The sequence below is a fragment of the Dreissena polymorpha genome, chromosome 7, assembly GCF_020536995.1.
Source record: "Dreissena polymorpha isolate Duluth1 chromosome 7, UMN_Dpol_1.0, whole genome shotgun sequence".
Lineage (NCBI taxonomy): Eukaryota > Metazoa > Mollusca > Bivalvia > Myida > Dreissenidae > Dreissena > Dreissena polymorpha.
In genome coordinates this window covers 85,157,773-85,185,310 of record NC_068361.1, presented here as the reverse complement: position 1 = coordinate 85,185,310, position 27,538 = coordinate 85,157,773, and the positions used below count along the sequence as shown (strand labels likewise).

Below are 27,538 nucleotides of genomic sequence, written 5' to 3'. Positions count from 1 at the left end.
TGTCCTCGATATTTCCTGTACTGACATGGTATACTGTTTATGAAATAAATGTTGACAACGAACGACGGGAGAACGGCGATTACAAACATCCACAATGAAAATAAGGGTATATAATTAAAATGTAAAATGTAACAATTTATAATAAGAAATAACTCACAGCATAAGTTACTGTTAAGTCAATACATATGTGATTCCCAAACAATCATCAACGAAGCCCCATTTTAATTGTTTTGATGATAATTATATATAAATATAAGTATACAAATTCAATAACACCCGTTCCAAGAAAGCGCGCCCGACTATTCGTGCGCTCTGATCACGATTACATAATATGAATTTAAATAAATGTGGTAGTTATATAGTATATGAACATTTTGTGAACATAAAGTTATTAAAACAGAACGTTAGAATGCCAAGAAACTATTTACTAATTAATTTAGGAGAATTGTATTTTGTTTGAAATTGAATTTAATAAGTGAATTTGAAGGCAATGAACGCATTGAAGCTATTTCGCACTTAATTAAAGCACAATGCCTCCACCCGAACTGAATACATTGAGCGGAAACCGGTTTTTCTATTTTAAGCACCAATGACGTGTAGCCTACAGCCCGAAAGTGCAATTCCTTGCTAGATCGGCTTCTAGCCTTCGATGAACCGGAACCATTGTCGAACTCAGTCTAGATGATATGACTTTGTTTGCTGAAGATTGGACTATAAATGTGACTTAAAGAGTGTTAACAATATTTCTTTTTAATTCGACCGTATGACCTTGTTTTTGACCTCTCACGATCTAGTATAGAACTCGGCCGATATATCATTTGGATGAATTTTTTGACCCAGTTCATAAATATTTGGTAATAACTTTGGCCTCTAAAGTGTAAATATAGCAAATGTTGAAGACGGACGACGCACAATGCACGTCGAACGATGGACGATAGCACGTAGTGCTGAGGTGAGCTTAAACCAGAAGAAGCAGTCTTGACTCTTTTTCATTGTGTCAACAATTTACCTCGTACTTTTTTGTATATACATTCCGGGCAAAATCTTAAGGTAATAATTACCATAATACAGATAAAAAAACAAAAACATGGAAAGAAAAGTTATAGCTCCTAAGCACAGCATTTCAGATCTATGCGATACGTGGATAAGGGAAACAACTCCCAAAATATGTACACAAAAGTTATCGTTCATACACTGCGCTTTCCATAAATGAGACCACCTGTCTACATATAAAGTTTCAAGTTGATACCATTTATATTTATCCATATATGCTCTGCATAAACTGCACTTTCACATAATGTTTGCTATCGAGCTTTGAAGTTTTAAGTTGATATCTTTAATTTCTTTTCAGAAAGGTCCCGGAAAAAAATGGAGAAAATATCCAAAAGGAACAAACCACACACACACACACACACACAACTCTTAAAGCACACGTTATGGTTCATGTCCGCTGCCACTTCCCTCAATGACATTTGCCTATCTCCTATTAACTTTGAAGTTGATATCCCATATAATATTCGTGTACCTCATGTAAATTGGCGGAACAATTGATTTTCATTAAGTTCCGAATAACAAGTATTAAAATCCCGGTGCAACAAGCCATCATTTGTTCAGTAGACCTCATTAGTTTTAAGAATTTCTTCCTTTCGTTTGAAATCTCTTTTTGAATATTTTATTATAATATCTACCGCTACTCGTATATTTAAGGCTAAAACTAGTTTCCTATGCATATACTTTAAGAGATCAAAGTAAACGATTGCATTAACAGTAGAATGATCAGTTTAAACGAAAAAAAAACAACTTATAGCTATGTTCCGTAAATAGATTTTTTTTAAACATATGAAACCATGAGTTCAATTCCACAAGGGGGGTCTATAAGTGATAACTTATCAACTAAATGTATAAATCAATCGACCAGTATACAGCTGTCAAACTTGTCAATTTTTTAGTTGATCAATCATGGGTTCATTATTTGTTGGTAAATAAAAGCACGTGATTGCATTATCTTATCGATTACATGTGTAACTGTAAACCATTGGACAAAAAATGCGTGTCATTACACGTCTGTCTACTGCAAAATTGTGTACATACATCAAAATGTTCGTGAAATCAAAATCAAATTTCATTGTTAATAAAAAGATGTCTCAGATAATTCAGATAGTTGTGTACCTAGTTGCCGTTTATATTCACTCCATATAGCAAAATACATTCAGGTATAAGATTGTAAGGACTCCTTAAATGAACAATATGTTGATAGAAATTTCAACAACTAGTATCTGTTTATAACACCAATTATGCCATCAAGTCAGAATGCAACCCATACGGAAAAAATATTAAGACAAATGCACTTATAAATAATTATAAAAAAATAATATATACAAACTTACTAAAACTTAGGTAAATCTTCCCGAGAATTAACAGCAGCTTTAACGACGACTACAAGTATAATACATGGTTTTAAGTATTTGTCATTTACAATGTCAATACAACAAACGTGTTAAACATCTTGTAAATAAGATAGGTAGACACACGTTACTGGTAATAGAAATGTTTAAAGTGATGTATGACACATAAATAACCTCACAGCATTTTTTGCATGTAATATAATCAGACAGTAATCAGGATGAGTAAATAAAGTCTTAACATTTGAAACGTATGCGTTATAATGGCTTTTTTTAAACATTTTAGTATGGAATACTACACTTTGTGTTTAGTTGATTTGTGTTTGTGTATGTTGTTCGAAAACATGGTCAGAGCCAATAAATGCAATTGTGTTATCTATCTAAACGTATGTGAACTAAAGCTTTAAAAGGGTAAATATGGACAGAAATAATCAAATTGACTTCAAAGGCCAATATTTTTACAGATGGCACATAACACGTACATACAAAAAGAAAGTATAGTAAAATAAATCGAAATACAGTAGAAAGCAGTTCATTAAATGCAGACTAGATACAAATGTAATCCATGCTTTATACATAAGTAATGAATAAATACATGTCACACTGCTTTAAATGAACATAAATTTGATAGTTTGACCTTAAATGCCAATGTATATCTCATTCTAATTTTATTGTTATCGGTCAATAGCATCTTTGATAGGTATACATAAGTGACATTTCCATTTCAATGTCACAAAGAAGTAATATAATTTCACTTTTTCGTCAACAAACCCTGTTTCAAACCAATTTCTTTCGCATAATTACACTACGTTTTAAATTTTAAAATGAAAATATCTTAACAGCCCAAGTCCAGTTGCATCAGAAAAGGTATTTTAATCATCACTCCGATTTCTTTTATTTAAGGCAATTGACTAAAATCTATATAATTAAAAAAAAACACACATCATACATCCAAACATCAAAGACTATAACCATGATCAATACTTTAGAAAGTTCAATGCAAAGTCTTGCACTGAGGCTTTAAATTCGGTTTAAAGGCCCCAAAACCTCACATTAAGTCCAAGCAGATTTATTCACAAAACGTTTGAGCGAAATGTGTAATAAAACTCATAACTTCATAACTTCAATAATATTATATTTACTATTTACCATCATTTCGAATGCAATAGCTATGTAGGTAAATCCTGAAATAAATATTTTTCACGTTCATGTGTTTACATATTACTTTGGAAAACACAGTTCATGTAGTGGCGTATTGTTGTTGCAGTTAAAAGGTAAATCTTGCGTGCGCATTGTCTTTTTTTGACGAAAAACCACATCCAGTTTGAACAGATTATAGGCGCTGGAGTATCAAGGTTATGCCCCATAGAACACCAATGTAAATCAAACCCACGGCAATGTCTCCAATGAAGCTACTCGTGTTCTCGGCTATTTAAGCACCACCAGGCAAAGGTTCGTTTTCCACTCGAGGACTATTTTGGCCAGACTGCATCATCTGTATCACGAATTCAGGAGAGATATTCTCGATGAATGGTTTTTCTTCGCTATAACCGTACACGTAGCTCCCCCCAGCAGATGTGCTTCGAGATGCTGAAATGATTTGCCGCTATACGTTCATATTCCAGAAAATGTGACATGGTAATTTGTTTCTGTGGGTAAAATGTAGACAAATTTCGTCCTTTTTCTACCACTAGATCGGATTTTGTGATTACAACAAAGACTTCGAAATTGCCTGAAATGTCAATATGGTTGAACTAGACGGAAACTACTGCATACAAAATAATGTTTAAAGTTTATATATGTACAACATGCATTTAACCATTTATAAAGACAAGCGGTCTATTTTTATCTAAGTTTCCATTAAAAATTAAATGTGTCCACAGAAGAATATTAACCTTTTCTAAAGGCGATCATTTATGTCTTTAAACTCTATGACAGAATGACATCAGTTATGATATTAAATGAAAACATTATTTCTGTATGCCATTATTCATGTTTGTATACCTAAACAACTATAAGGGTTATATCTCGTGCCGTTAGTCTTCCAATCAGATAACATATAATTTATTGTTCAAATTATAATTGCATCAAACGAAAGTCTCACCAATTACCATTCTTAATATAAACACATATTTCTACATCTTAATTAAAGTTCAATTTTGTTAAGTCTGTTGTGCAAACCAATATTTTTTAGTATTATTATTCAATTACTTATTTATAAACAATCAAAAAAGATCTAAAGGTTGAAAATGCGCAATAATGTTATATTCCTCTAAAACTTAACTTCTGAATCTTACAGCCATTATATGGTTTATTTTCTAACAGAAATATACAATTACATTTTTGACAAATAAATCACTGTTCCCTTTTATATTAAACGCCAATCAAAATCTTAAAGGGACTGTCAACCGCGATTGACGAAAAAAGAAAAGTTCTAAAAATACCGTATTTTTTTACAATTATTAGTTTATATTGATTAAAATATCACGACTGGTATATTACATTACTTGAAAAAAGTTCATATTTTCAGTATATTCGGTAATAAAATTTCGCGATGTGAAATCGAAAGTACATCGCGCAAATAGGTGACATAATGATATACACACTATAAATAACGCAAGTAGATTGATTATATTTTATATCTAAAATATATACAATTCACTACGCATGCACGATTTGCATTCCTGGGTTGATCACGTGACAATGATGATCAATCGACTTGCGTTTTTTATAGTTAGCTGGTAGTTTACCTGGTTCCTGTACCCAGTAAAATTGATTACCAAATATACTAAAAATATGAAAACTTAACAACTTTTGTCAGGTAATGTAATATACCAGTCGTGATATTTTAATCAATATAATCTAATAATTGTAAAAAAGATACGGTATTTTAGAATTTTTACTTTTTTGTCAATCGCGGTTGACAGTCCCTTTAAATGCAATCACCAGCCGTGTCCTGTAAGTCTGTAATACCGTGTTGAATGAGTTTTCATATTCCAAAAATAACCAGCTGTACAAGTGACGGTATGATTTCCAAAGAATTGTGCTGCTAGCTGAAATGGGTGCCTGAACGATTAAAGGAAATGAGTATATCAACATTTGATTATGTTACATGTATTGTCTTGTGCGCAGTTTCAAATACATGATATTATTTTATTTCTAAATACGTATTTTTTCTTACGCATTTTCAATCAAAGTCGTTTCTGTAACATCAAATGCGTATGTACGCCTCAACGCACGTTATATTGAGCTACGTCTAGACATACACATATATGCGTTACTATATAGTTACATTTTTCACTCTTGCGTATTTACTAGTAGGCACTTCAAATAGTGGTGTCGTGAGCTAAGTAGAAATACCAATATTAAAATGTCCCCCTGTCGTATACTCCGAGAAAGTTGTAGAGACACTCTATCAGCTGAGTTGCAAGAGGCTGCATACAACTTATGACAAACACGACCTTTGTTACCTTCCATTCCTCGTAACATGTGGTGCACTTACGGCAAAGGAAACCAGCTTGTCTCTTTTTCTGTCGATCGGGAAGATATTCAACGTATGTTCCTTTATGGATAAAACCTTGGAAAACTCAGACAATGTAATAGAAACTGTAATTTACACTGTTTTAGGTATACTGTATTAAGGTGTACAAACTAAAGAATGTTTTTATAAAACCTTATATAATGTATGTGATACCGCAATAGATTATGCTCAAATATTGTGTACATGTGTTAGTATGCTTTCGATAATTTGAGACCAAAGGGGAAGCGACTTCTATATGCAGATTCGTTGAGTACTTTCTGACATTACCGCATCTTCTTTTATGAATTCAGAGAAACGGCAGATGAAAAAAATGATGATGTCATGAAGTATGGTATAAGCAGTATTCATGCAAGTTAAAAAATACATGCACTGTTGCACAAAATATTATAGTTTACATGGGTACCTATTCTCATTTAATTAACAACCTCCAGTCACCAACTCCAGTATTTTATCGAATGCCAATCTATTTTCACACATGTTTCTAGAAGAATATAAAATCAAATATTATTTTGAAGAACTTTCAGTTCAAATTTAGGAATGTTACAGTGTTAAAACTAAATCCAGAAAACAAAACGTACACCAAGTCTAAATTTCTAATTGAGAGAAAGTTGTTAAAAAGCCTCTGGTCCCTCGTTAACGCGAGAGCTATCTCGTTTTAGTAGCTATCTGGTTTGTTCTACCAGTAGTAATATGCCTGTCTCAAAGTCTAAGCTATGCATGGCCAAGTACACACATCCACACCTCGAGACTGCTAATGGCTCATTAAATCAGTTTTGGTTTCTTAGATCGTACTTTCCTACTTGGATAACTGTGGCAGTTCTACAGCTAATACATTACTGTATATATGCTATTTATCAGATTCTACACACTTGCAGCTTAATAACATGTCAGAAGTATTGAAATAAAAGCTAACATAAGAAGCCTTGTGTATGAAAACGACACAATATAATATTCTGTACACATGTCGTGATTAATTTTGTTTTTTCACTCTTAATTAGTTTCACTTCAAGTCACTCTATATACAACTTGTTCGCAGATATTGAATTGGTTCCACCTTTCAAATCAATTTCAGATGAAACTTAACGCGCAGATATCCATTCTCCCCAAGCACAGCATGATTTTAATCATTATTTTCATAAAACAACTGGCGGCAATAAATGCATGTTTTCAACAAGTTTTAATGTTTTAATTAGTTATGTGCTTTCTTCGTTCCATTATTGACTTCAAATGATATAAGGTCCAATTTTAAAATTTAAATTAAAGAAATTTAAAATGAATTTAATTTAATTAACATAACGGCTTATATTATTTAAGCTGAAATGATTTAAGGTCCAATTTATTTATATTTTAAATTAAAGATAATTAAAATGATTTGCATTTAATGCACATAATTGATAATAGTTTATAAGCTGAAATGCTATGACGGCCGTGGTAACTGTTATATGATTGTTACCTTTGTGAGAATAAGATATAAGCACTCCATTTTCGCAATTTAATGATTTTAATTTGTTTAACGTGCATGCACATAAGATGTTTTAGTATGACAATTATCGAACAATGAGCTGATCTGGCAACCATTTGATTTCAACGAGGGTATAGTTGTATATAAAGGCGACTTCAAAAGCAGCTTATATCTTGTCACACATATTCGAGATGGTGTGTGAAAGTGAACATAAATAATGCCTTACTAAGTTGTATTGCTTTCTTCTGATACATAATCTGAAATAGCATTCGCTTAACTATGGATCTCAGAAGACTGTGTCTAGTGGCCCTCGTGCGTACCATCGCCTATGGTGTCAATGTTACGTTCGACGACTACATGACAGTATTACAATACATCTGCCCGTACAACACGTTCTGTACCCGACAGTCTGTGAAGGTAAGACGTTGTAGTAAAGTCGTATTGAATGACACATCTGAAACACTACTTGTTTCATTATACCGTTGATCATTGTATATGACGTCTTTACGGTTGCTTTAACACGCCACCGACTAATATACATTTTCATGGTAGGTTCGTTTTATCTTTTTATCATAACAGTTTTCATAGACGAGTCTATAACGACATTAAAGGCAGAGTATATGTATGAGTAAAACCAGTTCTAAACAATGACTCAAAATAGTGTGTCCGTCATTTCATTTCTTCAGGAGATTACGTAAGGCTTCTTTCCAGTTGGTGAGACATGCCAATGTTCTGATGACTGCTATCAAAACGACAATTTCTGCCCAGATGCAGTTATGAACGATAAATAGGTGACGTTCAATAAAAATGTGACACAAAAACACAAAGATGAAATGTGGCATGTATTTTAATTCAACGACTGTCATTCCTGGCACGACTATTCCGATTGCAGATGCGTGTGATATAGATTTACCGTTCTCATACACTGTACAACTTGTTGACAAAGATTTTCGGAATCGCCATTTTAACCCTTTTTGTCTTGGATGTGACGCACAAATCTTTGAACTTATCAATAATGGGTATTTGGGACGAATTGTTGATCCATCAGGTCAGGTAAATGAGCATGCGCATTTTACGTTTCGTATTTTCTGAACTACTTTCCACAAGATCGGGGCACAGCACACACACAAGCTGCGGCGGAAATCAGACGGTGGATCATATCAGGGTAAGGTTTATTCTTTCTGTATAAGTTTGACTTCAACTAATATTGCTCACCGGTTTATTCGTCTGACGTTGGATTAATATGCTATGTTTTTATGAATGTCCATTCATAAATATCCATTCATATTAAATCCCGAATATAGCCATGTCACACGCAGCATGCACGCGATTTAAAGATAAATTTAACCGCTAAACATACCATTTCAGTTGCGTTAAAGTATATTTTAATATAATAGACCTGTGCGATAGCGCTAATAGTGTTATTTGGCTTTCCCATCAAAGCTCATTAATGCCTATGTCAAAATAATGCACGTTTAACATATGTGCACTCTATAAATTGACAATGCATTAAATGGCTTTAAAATAATTAACATGTTCAACAACTTCGGTCCACATAAAAATGTGCAGCTGCTTTGCTAGTCACTTAGAGATGCCGTCAGGAAAACAGTGCGTCCTTCTTGTTCTACAAAAAAAAATTTAGTCATAACATTAATTGATAAACAACTCTATTTTCCAGAGAGATTGCACAATCCTATACTGCCCACATGGCCAAAGTGTCGTATTCGGCACAGGTCGTCAAATATTTTATGTGCGTATGAAAGCAATTATTATAAAGCTGGACATTGGGTTTGAAATAACTACGTCTGCATCGTAAAATGTTCCAAAGTCGAGCTCATCAACGGTGAAGTTGGCCTTGGTCTACTATAGTTAGCAAAACAATATCATAACCTCTTAAATTGCATGGAGATAAACACGTCGCTTGACACGGCTAACGTGGCATTATACCACCTCCTATTACTCAGAAACGACGGACGTTTACCGAATGCTTAACAACTTGTTCGCAGTTTATTAATTTCACCACCTGAAACCATATTATTAAATCCTGAATTGAACACCACTGACGGCAATGTCCACAAAACCTTAACTGTTCGTTTGAACACTAGCCCAGAAGAAAATACAAACAATCCGTGCGGTGTGTGTGTAGTTGATGTTCAAAAGTTTGGCGTCCTTGCGTGTCCGGCAGTGGTTATTTTGGAAGCAAATGTTCTCGGACGTTATGTTCATACTGCAGATATTCAAAAACTGAAAAAAAAAAAAATGTCGGCACAGAACTTTACCAAATAATTCGAGAAATTATATTTATTGTTAATTGTTTTGTTTTTATTAATTTGATGTTTCATCGATTATCATTCGTTTCATTTGGTGCTTCAACAAAGTTTGAAAGACAATGTTGTTAAGAATTGTTATAAGCGGCTTCATCATCATATAAATCTCACTAAAGCATTTATATTGATGAATTTCAACCAAAAAGATATTGTGTATCATACAATTTCGAGCACGTTTTCTAGTTTGAAGCTGTTGTCTACTGTATCGCCTAATTTAGAGTGACGAATTGGCTACAGCTAAAACATAACTCAGTAGTAACGGATTGAATTTACTAATAGCCGAATTTCAATCTATCTTTACTCAGTAAACCTATAAATCGTACATGCAATTAAAGATCCATATAGTTATCATAAAATGATTGTCGGTAAAACAGCCCCTCTCAAGACGGTTGACAACTGTAAGGTTATTAAATCCCTTGTTTTGAATGCCAATTCCCTTTTACGGAATGTCTGTTCTATTTTGTAAGCGTCCATTCATGATTGCTTTCATTACGTCTTTTAATAGTAATTTATTGCTCCGATACTGTCTAACTAGCATTCCCACGACAGTTTAGAGGATGTAAGTCCACAATTTCGGTTCAGGGTTTTGAAGAAATATTTGTTTTCATTTATAGTGTATCACTTTGTATTATGAAATATAAATGAATGTTATATTTAACTCATCTTGTTTTTATTATGGTAAAATTGTTTCTCGTGCTTCACCACGAATCTTAATTAACATCACGTATTTGCAATGAGTGTTATATTCCATTTAACTCGTAGTTATTATTGTTAAATATTATGTTCTGTTGTTGCTTTGTTCTTTCTATATGTAGTTGACATCATCAATCTATATTGCGTTATTAAAATGGAACAAATACGTATGGTCTTTTAACACCTTGCATCCCGCATATACCAATTCATACCTGATGTTGTAATTATGCGTAGAGCAGACCACTTAGCCGTAACAAAATATGTTAACTAGAAACCTCGAATTATAGATGTTTGTTCACTCAACAAACGATAAACTAAGAAAACCAGAAATATCGCTTGTGATTTGTCATTTGTTTCCTCACCACACACGTCGTCAAACTACTTGCACCACAGACAGCGTATCGATTGTGTCGTTTGTTTACACACCACACACGTCAAACTACTTACACCAGAAACAGCGTATCGAATGTGTCATTTATAAACTCACCACACACGTCAAACTACTTACAACAGAAACAGCGTATCGAATGTGTCGTTTGTTTACTCACCACACACGTCAAACTACTTACAACAGAAACAGCTTATCGAATGTGTCGTTTGTTTACTCTCCACACACGTCAAACTACTTACACCACAAACAGCGTATCGATTGTGTCGTTAACTCATCACACACGTCAAACTACGTACACCCTATTGACAAATTTATTAAGCATGGGCGCGATGATTCACATATAAATATTCAAACAAGAAATATCTTTAAAAAGGATATTTTGCGTTTATCCTGACTTCGAAAAATAAAGGTTGAACATTTACGTTTTAAAGTTGATACAATTTTTAACAAAGGTTGAAGTATTGTTATGCTCTTTTTTCACTCAATAGTCATCTACCGGATGAAATGTTTCTCATGAAATGCACGTATATTAAACTACATAATATTTTTTGTAGATACACGTTTTACTATGTGAGATCACATCACTTGCGCAATCTTGTAATGGATTAACGCTTTATTCTTAAAGAAACACGCAAGGTTTGGTGGTATCCCCTCAGTTTCATTCTCAGTATTCAGTTCCTGACAAGACTACGCAGATGCGCATGCTGGACTGGAGCTACGCTGTCAGCATATTGCATTCGACCCATTTTCGCATGACGCGGGTCTTTAAAACTCTCAAAGCGTTGAAAATGGAACATCAAACTACGATAATTTCCGATTTAAAATTCAAGTCACACAGTGTTATTTATAGATAACTGGCAAATGTTGGTAACCTATTATGACTTGCAGGAAAGATTTTCAGGATAAAAAAGTCACGTGTATTTCACTAAGTAAGTACATATTAATAATGTGACACTAGGGCGTTGTCAGTGTTTACTCCATGTCATGATTTAAGCTCACGTTGTAGAGGCCAATTGATGCCTCATACCAAATATTAATGCTGTGAGTATTGTAATTACAACGAAGAAATGTTTATTTGATATACATTGTGAATCCTGGGACGAAGCCAATTTTGACACCAGAGTGATTTTATTATTCCTTGCAAACCAATATCAAATAATAAACGCCAAATATTAACCCTTTGACGGTTTTATAGTTGACATATTTAAGGAATACTATCGTCTTAACTTGAACAAACTTTGTATAAGACCACTTTCTATTCTAACATACAGAAGATCAAAAGAATGGGACTTTGTGGTTTGAAAACCTATTGTATAGAACTTTATTGTGTAATATTACTTGAAAATGACAGCTTAATAGACCGCCAAATGTATAGAGTATGATTTATAATATCACTTCAACATTAACTTTGTTTATGTAGAAGCTTCAAAATAAAAATAGTTTTTCTTAAAGTTCAATATGACAGTTTATGTAATTATAATCTATCGTAGGACGCAAATAAGATATTTCTCGTGTTTGTTGGTAAAGACGTGCAATAAATCCTCTATTTTAAATAACAGTTATGCCTTATGGACATATGTTGATACTGCTGCAATTTGTGTTTTAATAAGGTCTAAGAAAATCGAGTTATTTTTAATTACACTTGGAACACAAAACGTCCATTTAGCAACCAATGAATTATCTTTATTAGTGTTACTGAATCGTATTTTTATTATTAAAGCGCTCAATGAAAGGGTATCAATTTTATTTCGAAGTGTTTATTATTACTTACTGTTATGGTTTTTTGAGGATTTATTATTTTAATATAGTTGCATTATGAAATAAAGACAGTTGAGATAACAGTATCTCTAGTTGAAGTATTTATTATTTCTCTTAGATATATACTATAACTAGCATTCGTAGGGTTCACCGCATTGCTATGACTATAAATATACACACACGGAAAAACAATGACTAAAGAAACTTTAAGATAAGCGCAGTTTAAGAATTCTGGAATAAGAACGACAGAGAATTGTGTTAATTTTCCGCTTTACAATTATAATGCAACATTTACATAAATACTGATACATGACCTGTATAACCTGTTTGCAGCTGAGACTCGTGACTATGTTCACGAGTCTTTAGACGTCAAACCAGGGTGCAGTGTTCAAGGTGCTCAGTGTTCATTGTTCAAAACCGGGTACTGACGACAAATTGTCGTCGTAGGAACATGACGTCTACTGTATCTCGCACTATCTCCCGTTTCCCAACTATAAAACTTTCTGGGGCGATTGCCAAATGAGATATACAATACAAACATTTACTTTTCGCCCTATTATTTTTATTTATGTTTGTTTATTGCAAAAGTTTGACGCTTTTCTAGCTGTAACAGTTTCTTCGTTTGGATGCTCAGGTAATCAACTCAGTCACCTTAATTATAAAGAAGATAATGGCACTTCCAAACATGTACAAGTGCACATGAGTTCTAATGTAGGTAAATTGTTTGTACGGGTAATATTACTAATATATATCATGGCGAACTAAATTAAAGCGATGATACTAATATGTATTATTTGAAAAAGAATTGACAAGTATTTACCATGTTGTCTGTGCAGTTCAAAAAATTGTGATTCACTGGAAATCCACAAAAGTGATGGACGCTTATGACGTCATTGCAGATACAAGAAATGGCTAACTCCGAAGAGTGTTCACGTCCGTTGTGAAGACGTTCCTGAGCATATCGTACGCCTAAACTAACAAATAAGGCAGTTGTTTCTTTTTCCTATTCAGCCGCAATAAAAAAGGAACTGGAAAGAAATATGTTGAAATGCACTACATTTCATTTTATATCAGATTCATGTAGAATGAATTTATAGCTTTAAGGTTTGGTTGATGTAAAGTTAGTATTCGTAGTAGAAAATGCCAGTTCTGCTTAAAAAAGAATTCATATTCAAGCGCGAGAAATAAACATGTATCGTGAATTCATAAGATTAATTGTGTTTTAGTTTTTTTATGTTTTGATTTACTTCAATAATGGTATATATATTATTTTTCTTAAAATGCTTATATGAAATATGTTAAGCTTGAATAAGGAGTACGGGACTATTCTTATTCCTTATTCGAATAAATAACAGGGGAATAGAAAAAGGAACCAACTTAATATGCATTGGTTTAACGGCGCGTTTCTGACTGCATGTTATACGAAGTGAAAGCAACTTCAAAATTATACTGACAGCTTTGGACGATAGCGGCTTAGTATTTGTATTGGGAATATGTTTTTTTTTTCTGAAAACATTGTATTTGTTATTTAAACATTTATTTATCTGGGATTACTATGAACAATGCAGTCTTATAATTTATTGAATATCACAATATAGCTTTACACAAATACTATTCTGTAAACATTCCAAAAACAAATCTATTTGAAAAAAGTATTAATGGAAAAAACTTCTATATTCGTATTTCACACACACAAATATTTAATTAGTATAATCAATGTAATTAAAAATAACTTGATATGATATCATCCGTATGATTCAAGTGTATATTTACATTTATTAAAAACTTAAACTGCAACATACAGGTGGTGTGTCAATGTAAAATAATGAAGTACAACAGGATAAAAAATATAGTATCATTTTGAGGAATTACACGTTAATATTCGTTACTAACTAATTTGAACTACATCTGGAATAAGTGAAATTTTGACATAATGTCTATTCTGTTCAATCATTTAACTCATTTAACTAGCTAAGCTTGCTAAGTTTCCGAAACCAGCAGCTATACACCGTGATTTAACTAATATGAAAACGGCTCTAACACGTTTGCTGAAATTTAATGTGAAAACGGCTCTAACACGTTTGCTGAAATTTCACATGTATTTTTACTAGAACGTGATCTACACGTTGCATATGTGTCATTTCTGCAAAAAACTTTATAGCTTTGGAGTATGTTGGTGTTTTATGTTTCATGGACCAACCGGTGTTTTCAAAATGTTCACACATGTAGTTTACAGTCTGCCAGAATGCATTAAAGAGGGGTTGTAAAGCAGGCAAATAGAGCGCATTCGCCTAACGCCACGAGCATTGCTAGCTGCAATCTTGGTAATCAGAACAAAGGCACACTGCTTACGCGTTAAATCAAGAAACAAAGACGAAATTTTTGTGTCAAACTATCATCAACAAATGCGTTATTCGCAGTATAAGGTTGTTCAAATAGAGATGACGGAGAAAAGGACAAACCAGTGTATCGTCTACCAAAAGCAAGTAGTCATCAACGGGAAACTACGAAAGTGCTATCGCAGGCTTGAACAGAAAAATAGCTGGTGATTAATGGCAGATCTGATCTTTACCCAGCCAGCTACGACGATATTTGAGTGTGCTTAGACCATGTAAGTGGTATGGTTTTGTATCTGTATAACAAATGTTTATTAAAATTGACAGAAAAGAGTCTATACATGTTAAAGTTAACGAGTGCCGTGCACGCCTGAGGCTAACGATTGCATATAAAATTAAAATGTAAGTGTCCAATCATTCCTATCTCCTTAACGCACTATACTCGTGGAAGCATTAATATTATTGAATACAAGCTTCATTTTTTTAACTACATGTATTTGGGGAAATTAAACACCGATAGTCAATGTTTATACAAACACAAGTGACAATATGAAACTAGAAGTGTTGCGGCAGAGGCCGACGCGTATCTCCATGCCGCATAGATGTAATATTGAAAGGCAATTTTGGGTGTGCAAGGCCTATGTTGGTTGAGCCCCGGGGTGGGTAATGTGGACATAGATGGTCGAGATAGACCGTGTTGTCATAAGAGATGTTCAGTATTAATTTGAAGTCAATTGGTAAATAAATGAAGAAGTTATGTTAAAACAAAATTTTGGGTACGAAAAAATTTGGGTACGAACATTTTAGGTACGAAAAAATTTTGCCAAAAAAAATGGATACGAAAAAAAATTTGGGTACGAAAACAATTTGGGAACGAAACAAAATTTAGGTACGAAAAAAAAAAAGGGTACAAAAAAATTTGGGTTAAAAAAAATAAGGGTACGAAAAAAAATTGGGTACGAAAAAAATTGGGTACGAAAATAAATTAGGTAAGAAAAACGTTGGGTACAAAAAAAATGGTGGCATGGGGTACGGGGAAGTAGTACCCGTGGACCTCTCGATAAATTTGAAAGAGCACGGGAACCAAGCTGCATTTACCTTTTTCAATGACCCTGGGGTGTGTAATGTGGACATGGATGGTCGAGATAGACCGTTTTTTCATAAGAGATGTTCAGTATTTATTTAAATTCATTTGTTGAATAAATGAAGAAGTTATGTTAAAACAAAATTTTGGGTGCGCGTGATCGGACACTTTCTTCTCCTACACTTTTAGCACTAGAACCTTGAAACTTCTACACATGGTAGCTATGAGCATATGTGCGACGGTTCACTATTTGGAATTTTGATCTGACCCTTGGGTTAAAAGTTATTATCGTGTGCTTCGCATGTTGTTAGTAAAATGAGGTTTTTTAAAACCTATTTTACCCATTTATTTACCAATTACTTTTGACCCAGGGGTAAGATAAAAATTCCAAATAGTGCACCGTGAAAGAGAACATGATAATGTCTGGTAAAGTTATATTAAGTACAAAAGTTGCGACGGCGTTGTGGATATGATGTCCGCGTAGCGATCACGAAGTCTCTTGTTCGATCCCCATAAGTGAGCGTTCCTTAAGTTATGGTTCTACCCAGAATAATGACTCGAGTTTTGCAATAAGCGCGATGCTTTCGATTAAATCAAGCTTAAATAAATAGGTTTAAAATTAGCACAATAATATAATTGCGTATACAATTTATTTTTCAGTCAATCAATATTATACAAATTTTTTATTGTAAAAAACATATAAAAATAAAACACGTTAATTACAAAAGTAACACTCATATTAAAATCTCTACGAGAAACTTATGTTGAGTGTACATTGTTATCAGGCAGTTAGGCACATGCAAGATCCATATCCCTTTGGAAAATCACACACATTTCTCAGAGTTATCACCACTTCTTCCTTGAAAATATATTTTAATAAGCTATTTGGCAGATGAATGTACAACGTGCTGGCGAGAATTTACACGGATAGCTGAATGACAGCCATGCGTATCAAAACTATTAAAAACATTTTGAATATTAAAAAATTAAATTTAAGAAATGTAATATAAAGCTGCCAAACATTGTTTCAATCGAAGCTAACGCATTAAGTTTTTATATGAGAAATGCGAAGGGTTCTAACTGACGCCTGCATTTATCACACGACGAATACCTATACATGTACATTTAAAGTAATGTTTCCATAAAAATAGCTGTTTCAAACCTTCATAAATTTAAAATTTCTGCCATCAGCAATTTTTTTGATACTAAGTATTAAAATTTATTCTTTTACCGTCAAATAAAAAAGTTGTTAAATTTTAATAAACCGGTTTGCAATTCTTATATAAATTGGTTGATCACTGGGCTATGAAAAGTAATAAAAATCACTCACATGTGTGAATATATGTTCTGCCTGGCTATTTTAATTCAATAAACATTGAGGATTACAAAACATGAACAATACAATCATTAGTCCCTGTCGCTTATTAAAAAATGTAAATATACTTTTCTCATAGCAACAAAGAGGTCTCTCTCGGAACCAATAAACAGGTTGTGCAATATTGAAATCTCTTACTTATATGTAACATATTAATACATGAAAAGGGCTAACACAAATATTTGATCGCACAGTTAACAAATACATGTCTACACTGTTATATTTTCAGTTGATATATCTTACAAATGTGTGACGGTATTATTCAAAACATTACATTGTTGATTTTAATAAAGATAAAACAATTCACTCAGTTTTTCTGATTCAAAAATTATATGTCGGTACCCCAAATGTATACATATATTCTTGATTAAATTAATACAATTCATATATAACTATAATAATACAATATAAAATTATTGCAACTGTATATTTTAAGTAAAAAAATAATTTAAGGTGACTCAACGTAATGTTAACGTGTTACTGCAGCAAACATCATATAAAAAATACACAAAGGGTGTTTGTCCTTACTTAGCTCATATAATACTAATTAAGGAACATAACAATCGTATAAGTTCTTAACAATAGTCAATGAATTATCGCGCCATGTGAACGCAAGAAAGTAAAAAGGTCACAATAGTTATTGTTTATTAAGCGTAATATAATTTGTACATATTCGACAATAACAACACTGAAACGATCTTCTGAATTAATTGCTATTGGCCCGTAGTCACATTATACTTCAGTTAATTATCCGAATAATCATCAACACTCCATAAACCATGACAATAGGAACATAAATATACGTATAACACATTAGATTAAAAATGCAAGTATTGTTTGCGTAAATACACATTCATGCGGTTATAATCAGTGGAATGTCATACTAAATGTTCAAGAAGAAAGTAATACTATTATGCAAGTAATCTTATATACAGTTGGCTATTTAATACACAACGTTCGGGCTTTGTTCTTCATTTGTATGTAACAGTATAATTTCCCACTTTTAAATAACCAGCAATCAATACACCACTTAGTATACCTGTAGTTTAGAATAAACGACATTTTTACAGGAACACGAGGTAAACCGGACTGTGCCAAACGAAGCCGTTTACACTTGAATGCACCATGCGGTGAATGCCGACATCATCAGCCTACTGTGTACTCTTTCTTTTGCAAAACGAAAAACGACTTTTCAAACAAATATTATACATGTATAAATTGCGAATAACAATAATTAAGATAGTCAAACGCTTTTTTTAATAAAAAAGATAAATGTTAATGCAAAGCGTTTTTCCATTCCGAGTTCATGAAAACACAAGAACGACTGCTATCAAATAATTGCATTTCATAACGTAAAGGGTTTACTCATAAAAGTACGAAATAATTCAATATCATGAACTTCATTTGCCTTGTAATAGTAATAAACCCAATGTGTGACAGGTCAATATCCTTTAAGACTGCTTTTGACGTGATATGGACTGATTGCAATTATTGATTAAACATAACATTTCAAAACATTTACATCTTGGTATTTACATTCTAACTACCTGCCTTTTATAACAGTAAGTTATTAATCGATTGTTGCTTCAAATTGATGCCTGCGCAAACTGTTAAAATAATTCAATTAGTACTGTCATTTCGGTAGCAAATCTTACAATAATTTTGTCGGTGTATATATGTTTCTTGCACTTTAATTGCTTGTATGATTTGAGAAATTAAAGTAATTATTCTCTGTAAGTTATTATGTGTCATTTTTCATAAGCATACTGGTAGAAATGTATTGATATAAACTATATTTAAATCTGCAACTTGATGAAGTGGTTTTTCTTGACTATTTTTGTAGATTTCGTAAAAAAACAATCTGTATATTATTTTATTTGGAACACCTAAAATGATCTGTTTTAAACTCAAACCTTCAATTCGTAGACGAAGTTTAATTGAACATAGCGTCAATTGTCCAGTTGTTCTTCAGGGCTTGTTAACTCCATATACACCAGCGTGACCGATCCGTCCTCGAAGACGTCAATGCAGTTGATTGTCAACTTTCTGTTTTTCAACTAAAAGAGAAACCGTACATAGATTGTTATAATAGCGATACAAACATATGAAACTGAACGTATAAATGCTGTATAAAGTTCTACGCTTTACCTACACCGCAGTATTGCTTTTCCATAAACAACTTATCAAATCGCAAATCTTACAACATGTTCATACTTGTTGAACATTTCACAAGTTAGAATTAGATGTAGGTCATCAAAACAAGAAATCATAATATTCCAAATGCTCTAGGTTTCAATTGCAGTAATTCACTGAACAATTCAAATGATGGTTATACTGTTAGAGTAACAATTAAACTTGATTAAAACACAATGACCCAAATCTATTATGTATTGGTATAAACAAAGCAATACATCAGGTGTCGTGTACGAAATTAAAAATATGGCTTTCGTTTGACATAAACCGTTGTTCCTAATAGGCTAATAACGAAATAGTTATGAGTAATACAACTGAGTCGTTTTATTGAGTTTGAAATAACTGGTTGGGAAACAATAGGATTTCAAAACATAAATTTAAAAAAATCCAATATTATTGATGTTTTACCCAACATCAATTTGATTGTTTTCATCCCAAAACGTTACAAATTTAGCAAATATTGGAAATTGAATACGCTTGTTAAATCAAGACTGACAGCTATTTTTGAACAATTTACCTAGCACAAGGAACATGCTCAAACTGACCTCTTTGGGATACAAGAGACATACTTCGTAATAGGATAGAGATTTTAAAATCCACGTTTATGTGGGTGCAAAAAAGCTAACACATGTTAATTCCTTTAAAATCATAAACCGTATTAACAGTTCTTATTAGAAGGATTTAATGGGTCAGCGTTGTTTGCAATTACGGAATATACGATTTTTATGAAGTTATGCAGATTTCATTACACCTATTGGTTTCGTATTGAGTAATTGTTTGTTTTGTTAGCTATTTCGCCTTTTCAACAGCATGTCAGTCATAACACTTCGGTCAGTAAATCAAATCACATTTTCTTGGTATTTCTGATCAATCAGTAACTATCACACACTTATGCCAGTAGCAACGAACTGCACATTTTAATCAGAGATTGGAGGATAATGGACGTAGAATGAATTTCAACACCTCAAGACCAATGCCCAGACAAGGTATGTGGTCGGGCCGGGGATCGAACCTCCGATCCTTGGATTTTTAGTAAAACGCTCTAGAAACTGAGCTTGCTGGTAAAATATATTTCCATGATAGGAAAATCAGTTTTATAAATGTTTTACTGATAAGTTAGCTTTGATTGTAACCTCAAGGAAGACGTCAATCTATTATATTATATATATCTATTATCAATGTATATAAGGTTTGAATAACAAATGAAAGATGTATTCCGGTAGCCGATCTTTACTTATAATAATGTAGTAAAGTCTGGCATAAAAAGATCTCCTACGGCATAATTGGTTTAACTCAATTTATCCATGTTACTTATGTTGAAAAGTATCAAATTGAATTCATTTGTGTCAGTGAAGCACTTTAAAGGTACGCTTTTTGTTTTTTTCTGACATAATTAAAGTTATACCTTTTAAGCAACAAGGAATAATTGAGTTTGTCATGCGCGTTACTGTACTAAAAGGTTTGCTGCTTATGTGCTAAAACTTTGAATTTGTAAATTTGGGAGTTTATGTTTTTTCCTTATTCTCGATCTAATAGTCTATTTTGAAAAACAAAATTGCATTTTGAATGTGTTCCGCCTTAAAATCATACAATAAAGCTTCGAGGGTAATACCACTTAATTTTCATATTAATCACAATCAGTAATTAGGCAGTCGGCTATAATAAAATTTTTCGTAAATGGTATCTAATTGTACACAAACATGTACATACTGCGATAAATAAGAAGTTACAAAAATCGCGAAAACTCAGTAGTTAACGCGTATCTGTTTTTTTAATTGATCATCGTAAGACAATACTATACCAACACACACTTTGGATACATTTGGGTCAAAAATCAGGAATTAGTACATATTTCAGCCTAAGATATTAAAAGGTAAATATATTTATTGAAATGACAACAAAGCCATCGCGTTACATATTAAAAAGTAAAATGTTACAAATCACTTGTCCACCATATTGTTAACTGCCCATATGCATTAAATTATGGAATGGCTGACATTAGACTAACCTAAGAGGTATGATCTCCACAATATTTGCTCGACTTTCAGCGTTTCAGGAAGAGAATTTATTATATTTTTATCTAAATGTTAAAGAAATACACAATGTTATATCAGACCATGATGATTTTTGAGAGTTCTGGCAACGACGAAAGTTTGTTTGTTTGTTGTCGTTGTTTCTGTTTTTTAATAATTTTGATTGACGACCATAAGCTGGTGCTACATAACAATGTGCAAAACAACAAAACATTTTTATTGATCATCCATTATACCCCGCACAAGGTGATGGTCAGTTTTAACGCCAGATACATTCTTTGATAAATGTCAACCGGAAGTTGATAACAAAAACATTTCACTTTGACCACTTAAACATTAATTACTCTGGAAACATACATGCGATATAAATAAGCTTCGCCTACGTGCAGACGTCTTAATCTGACACTATAAAAAGATTAAATTATTATTATAAATATGTTTGATATAATGATGTTTAATTTCAATTATTACTACACGCTTGTTTTTAATATTACTAATTCGAAGATGAGAACTATGAAACCTTGTTTAGTTTTTTGTCATAGCTGTTCAATCAAACTTAACGAATTGTTGTATACATCATTTAGAATTTCCGAAATAGGATATTATTTGTTAAATTAACTCCTTTCCAAAAGTATCTTAACAATGTTTGTTTTAACAATTGCTATCCTCCCCTACGCAGTAATGGATGAAACGATGTTATAAAGTGTTTTTGTTGTAAGGAATAAAACACTGTTCATAGATTTCTTATACTTTACCTCTGACCAATGCTATTCACTCCTGCTAAGTTATTTAAACAAAGTATCCATTATTAAGTGATGCTCTGTCCATTTGTCAGGGGCTGATTCTATTATTTGACCTCAAACTTTGACATTGACATTCGGACTAGGAACCTGATTGTTCTAAGTAACAATACATTTGCAATACATCACTTCTGCTTATTTTAAAATTGACTCTAGGAGCAAGGTCTACTATACTCCTTCTAAAATACGTAAAACACTAGCTCTTGTATTTGGGATTATGTACCAGAATGGTTATAACATTTTTTCAAGGTTTATTGAATTCATTTATTGACGTCTGACAAAGTTATGCTTCGAAATAAGTATGTTCAGTCCGCAAATGCCCCGATTATACATTATTAAGATGGTTTTGACAAAAAAAAACTAAAGTTGATGTGTACAAACATACTCTTTTAGATAACCCATAAGAAAATGGCGTCCTGACATGACATCTAAGACACTCCACAAGCTTCTTACGTATTTGTTTCAATAAACAATCTAGCTTGGGTACCTTATTATCCTTTGCGGCATGCAGAAGTGCGGACAGTTTGTCGTTAAACAGTTTCAACGGCTTGACCAATTCTGTATGTTTTATGTTGTCTTCCTCAGTGTTTAAGGCCGTCATCAATTCCTCCAAACCGTCTATATCAAGAGGGTGCTGAGCATCACAATAAAAGTAAGTTAGGAAGTATTATTGACTGAATATAGCTCAAACCACGAAACTTCAGAAACTTTATCAGGAGGGAAATTCTTGTTTAAAATGATTTAATCTGGGATTATCGCATTGGAACGGTCAATGATAAGCATTAATAAGAAATTAATCTATTTAGTTCGCACTGTATTTACAGAACATTTTTAAGCAATCTAGGTATAGGAAAGATCATCAACATGTTTCATCCACTAACACAGATAAGCTATACTGCGGGAAGGCTCTGAAGGCTGAAATCTGACAACATTGAAAATATGGTCTTGGATACGTTCGTCTGCATACGAACGGCATTTCAAGACAAAGGATAATTGTAAACGGTTAATATTAATATAATATTGTAATTTACTGTTTATAAGTAATATTACAAATCTCTAAGTGTGACGTACAGTACGAAGCCCGATAATAAATTATCTATCGTATGACTTGTATTAACTAACATTCTAGAACTACCTGTTCTGGATTAAGACGCGACAATATTTTGCATACAATATTGTCATTCTTCAAAACAAACCCAACTGGTCGCCCTTGATCTATCTCATTACACTGACGGAATCGGCATCGGAACAACAGTTTTGAATTCCACGCCAGCAAAAGCTTTTCCATGTTGTCTATCTCCTGGGTTTGCTTGGGACCACCATCAACCTCGATCGCCAAGATATCTGCATATCTCGTCACATCTGGCCTTACACTCGCTTGCATGTTCATTTGTTTTGTTAACATATCTAAAAGTATATATTAATCTAAATGCTAATCGTTGATAGGAATAATACTTTTTATCAATGCTTGTCAGAGGAATATTTCTTAAAAATTGTTAATTGCATTTAATACTTAATATAATCACTATTTGATTTTATAATATTACTAAACATAGCTGAAGTGTTACGTACCAAAACATGCTGGAAATAAAATCCCCGGCTTTAAAGCTTTAAACTCTGTCAGTTGTCTTGGTAACACTTCAATCATTTGATTGATGTTTGCATCCGGAACTCTTACATCAAAGCAAAATTTCACCTTGAAATTATAATTATATGCCAAAAACATTGTATCCCAACGAACATTCTTTGTATTCTGATATGGTATCATTTTCTCCATGCCATCATGTTGGCTATGACGCAATATGTAATCCCACAACGACCCAAGTGTTATGAAGTCACTAGTAATGGAACAGTCACAATCCTGAAGTTTACACTTTTCACCTGACGCCTTCATCGTAAAGGCTTGTACCAAGTATCGTGTAAATATACTCCCTTTTGCACTTACGACTTTAGTTTTATCGTTGGGACCAGTAGCATTGAACTGTATGAGACAAATATGATCAGGGACATCAAGAGGTTTTGCGTAACAGCAGTCCAAAAATACAATCACTTTTTCCAAACCGTTGAACTCTTTAATGCATTTACATAGTTCGTTTTTATGATAGAACAAGTGTTCAGATCTTTCATTTGGAGATGATGTTCTTCCAATTTGAAATCCCAAGTTGCAATTATGTCCTGAGTACAGAAAAACCAACGTATGTACGTGTTTTGACTCGAGTATTTTAAATGCCTTTTCAATCCTGGAAGATGCACTTTCCTCGCTTTTTGTATTGAAGTCAACAACAACTAAGTTTGATTTGCTACAATGAAACACAATATGCATGTTTATTATGGACATTGTAAAAAGACGTTTACATCGCTCCTCATGTTAAATCCCAGCATAAGTTATATTTCAATGTAAATGCAATCGATGTCCAAGTAATGTACTAAACGTTTATGGTAACAGCCACCTCCGATAGTATTTTGCTTTAACATTTAACTTAACGAGTAGGTTAGTCATATCGGGAATCACTCCGAGTGTATTAGTGTTTTTTACCTTAATATAGCATGACAAAACCTGTAATTATGCCAGTTTATATATACGTACACAATGCATGTCTAGGTATAAACATAGTTTTGATACATATCTTTTACATCATTACATACGCATTAACAATAGTAACTATAATATGTAAATCTCTATAAAGAGAAAATGAACATACACTGTTATTATTGATGTCATTAATAAAGGTTGTTGTGAAACGTAAAAAAAAACACTAACAAAAAAAAACACTATTCTTATATTTAAAAAAATACCTTTAATATGTCGCGTTTGAAATGAACAAATAACGAGCATAAACATATAGTGAGTAAAAAAAAGGACGTAAATGTGAAATGGAAAGTGGCCTGCTAACAAAGTTACAAATAATATCACAAATACTTTACCTACAATGCCAAAAACTGCTGTGGGAACAAACTAATTAAGATTGCTTATTACAAACACAATTGTACATTATGGTTAAAGAAAGTGTATGTGTGTAGTTCTTATCAAAGGCACTAAAGACTCGTAATACTTTTGGCCGTCATATTCATCATTAAATATCTTGTTTATGATTTCGTTCACAAATGTGTTGAAAGTGCATACTGATGATACGTTTTGGCTGAACGCACATACAGTGTAAGCTATAATACCAACGATAATTAGTATAACGGATATTACCTGATACACATTGTTGGCAATACTGTACTAGTGATAGCATCTCCAAATGCTGTCACATCTTTTTTAAACAAGTTGGCTTCATGCTCATCATATCCGGCGATCAACACTGCACCCCAACCATCACCTGCAATAAGACAGTAAGAGCTGATTAAGAGCTAATACATGATCAATAATTGGTTGTGTTCTTTTTTAGTTATTTTGATGGTATGTAAGGCGTATATAATAATTGGGGAAACACTACCAGTCAGAATACTAGTTCATCATGGGTTCCCCAAAAGATATATGCACCTAACAGTCAACAGAGAAATGACCCGCTAAGCAGCTAAATACATATATTTATTTAGTACCTTTTCATTTGTGATTAACTCTGTTAGAGTAAAGTGTTTGACTGCAAGTTTTATTTTATTCTAATATATGCAGTAAACCTGTTATTGTGAGCTAACGACTCGGTAGATCTATTTCTTTTCGCTTTGTCCTCTAAATTTTTGATAAACCATGCGCCATTTGGCAAAGTTTGAATGAAACCATGTGCCAAAAGGTAATGAATACAAACAATTTGATTTATATTAATTTAAGTATTTGTTTTGTGACATTGAGAAAACTGCTGTTTCTTTAATTGATCCATTACGACTTTTACAATTTTCTAATTTTCTAAGAATTTCCGCGTACGTCGTTAATACGTGTTTGGATAGAGTCTGGACAAGTTTTCGGAAAAACTTACTGACCAACAGACTGACGACGTTGAGGCGTATATTACCCTCCTTTCTACTGGTGGTCGGGTATGTATCAAATCCGGATATGGCAGTTAAGCTCATTCTGTTTTTGGTACTTAAGTTACACTAATATAAAAAGTGTTAAATCACTTACCAATAACTGCTTTGATGTCGTTTTCGCATGTGTGGCATTTGATGGGATTAAAGTACGAATTGCGCATACAGGCATGACATATCTTAATTTTGCCAGAACAGTCCTTATGATTTATTTCAGCCACGGCTGTAACAAAAAAAGCATTTTTATATATTTATCAAATATTTATACAAGTAAATTGTGTCATGACATGTAACATTATAGGTGAAGCGTGAGTATTTTAACTTGAATTTGTTTAATATCATCATAACGTAAACAAACCAAAAAGATTAAGTGGCGCATTTTCCAAGGGACGTTTGGCATAAATGCAGCACGATATAATGGTCAACATTACAAAACTAATCAACAGATTAAATAATTTTAATTTATATGACATAAACACTCTATTTTTGTTTTAACTATAAAAATAGTAATACTATTGACAGTCAATATATTTATGAAACATTCTGCAAGATACAGCATAATTGATCTAACATGCAAATTGGTATTTTTGTTAAGATCCATTGGACGATATGGATGTGAACACTGCACACACATTTCATAAAAAAAGTGTTTACATGTTTGAACGGATGTAATAGTCAGTGCATGTTATTTCTTATACAATTGCGGTTATATAGTTTCTGTTTGTGGGGTTAAATGTTGTATTGGCTTTAACATTTTACAGAACAAGTTGTTTCAAAGGTTATTCAATTATCGAAATGAAATTATCTTGAATAAATGCAGATATTATTATTTCATGTATATTTTATTCATAACGATTTAGTACCACACTTGTATTTCCTGATCCCGCTTACAGCGTCCAAAGGGGCAACATTTTATTTTTCATAATTGTCATGAGAGTTTATAACAAGAGCACAGCCTTGCGGGTGCAGACCGCTCATCTATTTTTCTTTTAAAGGAGAAGGGACCTATCTCAATACTTCAATCAAGGAGGGAGTGGTGGGGTGGAGAGAGGTGTATAGTGCGGGTGTGTGGTCATTTATTACATTGTATTGCAAAAATAAGAAAACATATGCAAAAAAACAAAACACGAGCAACGCCTTGCGGTTGCAGACCCCCTCATCTATTTTTCTTTTT

General features: G+C 32.9%; 2 protein-coding genes across 3 annotated transcripts in view; one reads left to right on the top strand and one right to left on the bottom strand.

The window, feature by feature from the left end:
• LOC127837572 (uncharacterized) overlaps nucleotides 1-27,538 on the top strand; it is a 386,512-nt gene that overhangs the window by 148,704 nt on the left and 210,270 nt on the right. The window lies entirely within an intron of this gene.
• Nucleotides 16,682-27,538, bottom strand: part of LOC127837563 (uncharacterized) — a 54,491-nt gene continuing 43,634 nt past the window's right edge. Inside the window, exons 13-19 of the mRNA XM_052364756.1 lie at nucleotides 26,462-26,587; nucleotides 25,595-25,718; nucleotides 23,968-24,695; nucleotides 23,531-23,802; nucleotides 22,883-23,029; nucleotides 19,283-19,426; nucleotides 16,682-18,536 (exon numbers count right to left, since the gene is read on the bottom strand). Coding sequence (XP_052220716.1) covers nucleotides 19,319-19,426; nucleotides 22,883-23,029; nucleotides 23,531-23,802; nucleotides 23,968-24,695; nucleotides 25,595-25,718; nucleotides 26,462-26,587 — 1,505 coding nt within the window. The 3' untranslated portion in view covers nucleotides 16,682-18,536; nucleotides 19,283-19,318. The remainder of the gene's footprint in view (nucleotides 18,537-19,282; nucleotides 19,427-22,882; nucleotides 23,030-23,530; nucleotides 23,803-23,967; nucleotides 24,696-25,594; nucleotides 25,719-26,461; nucleotides 26,588-27,538) is intronic.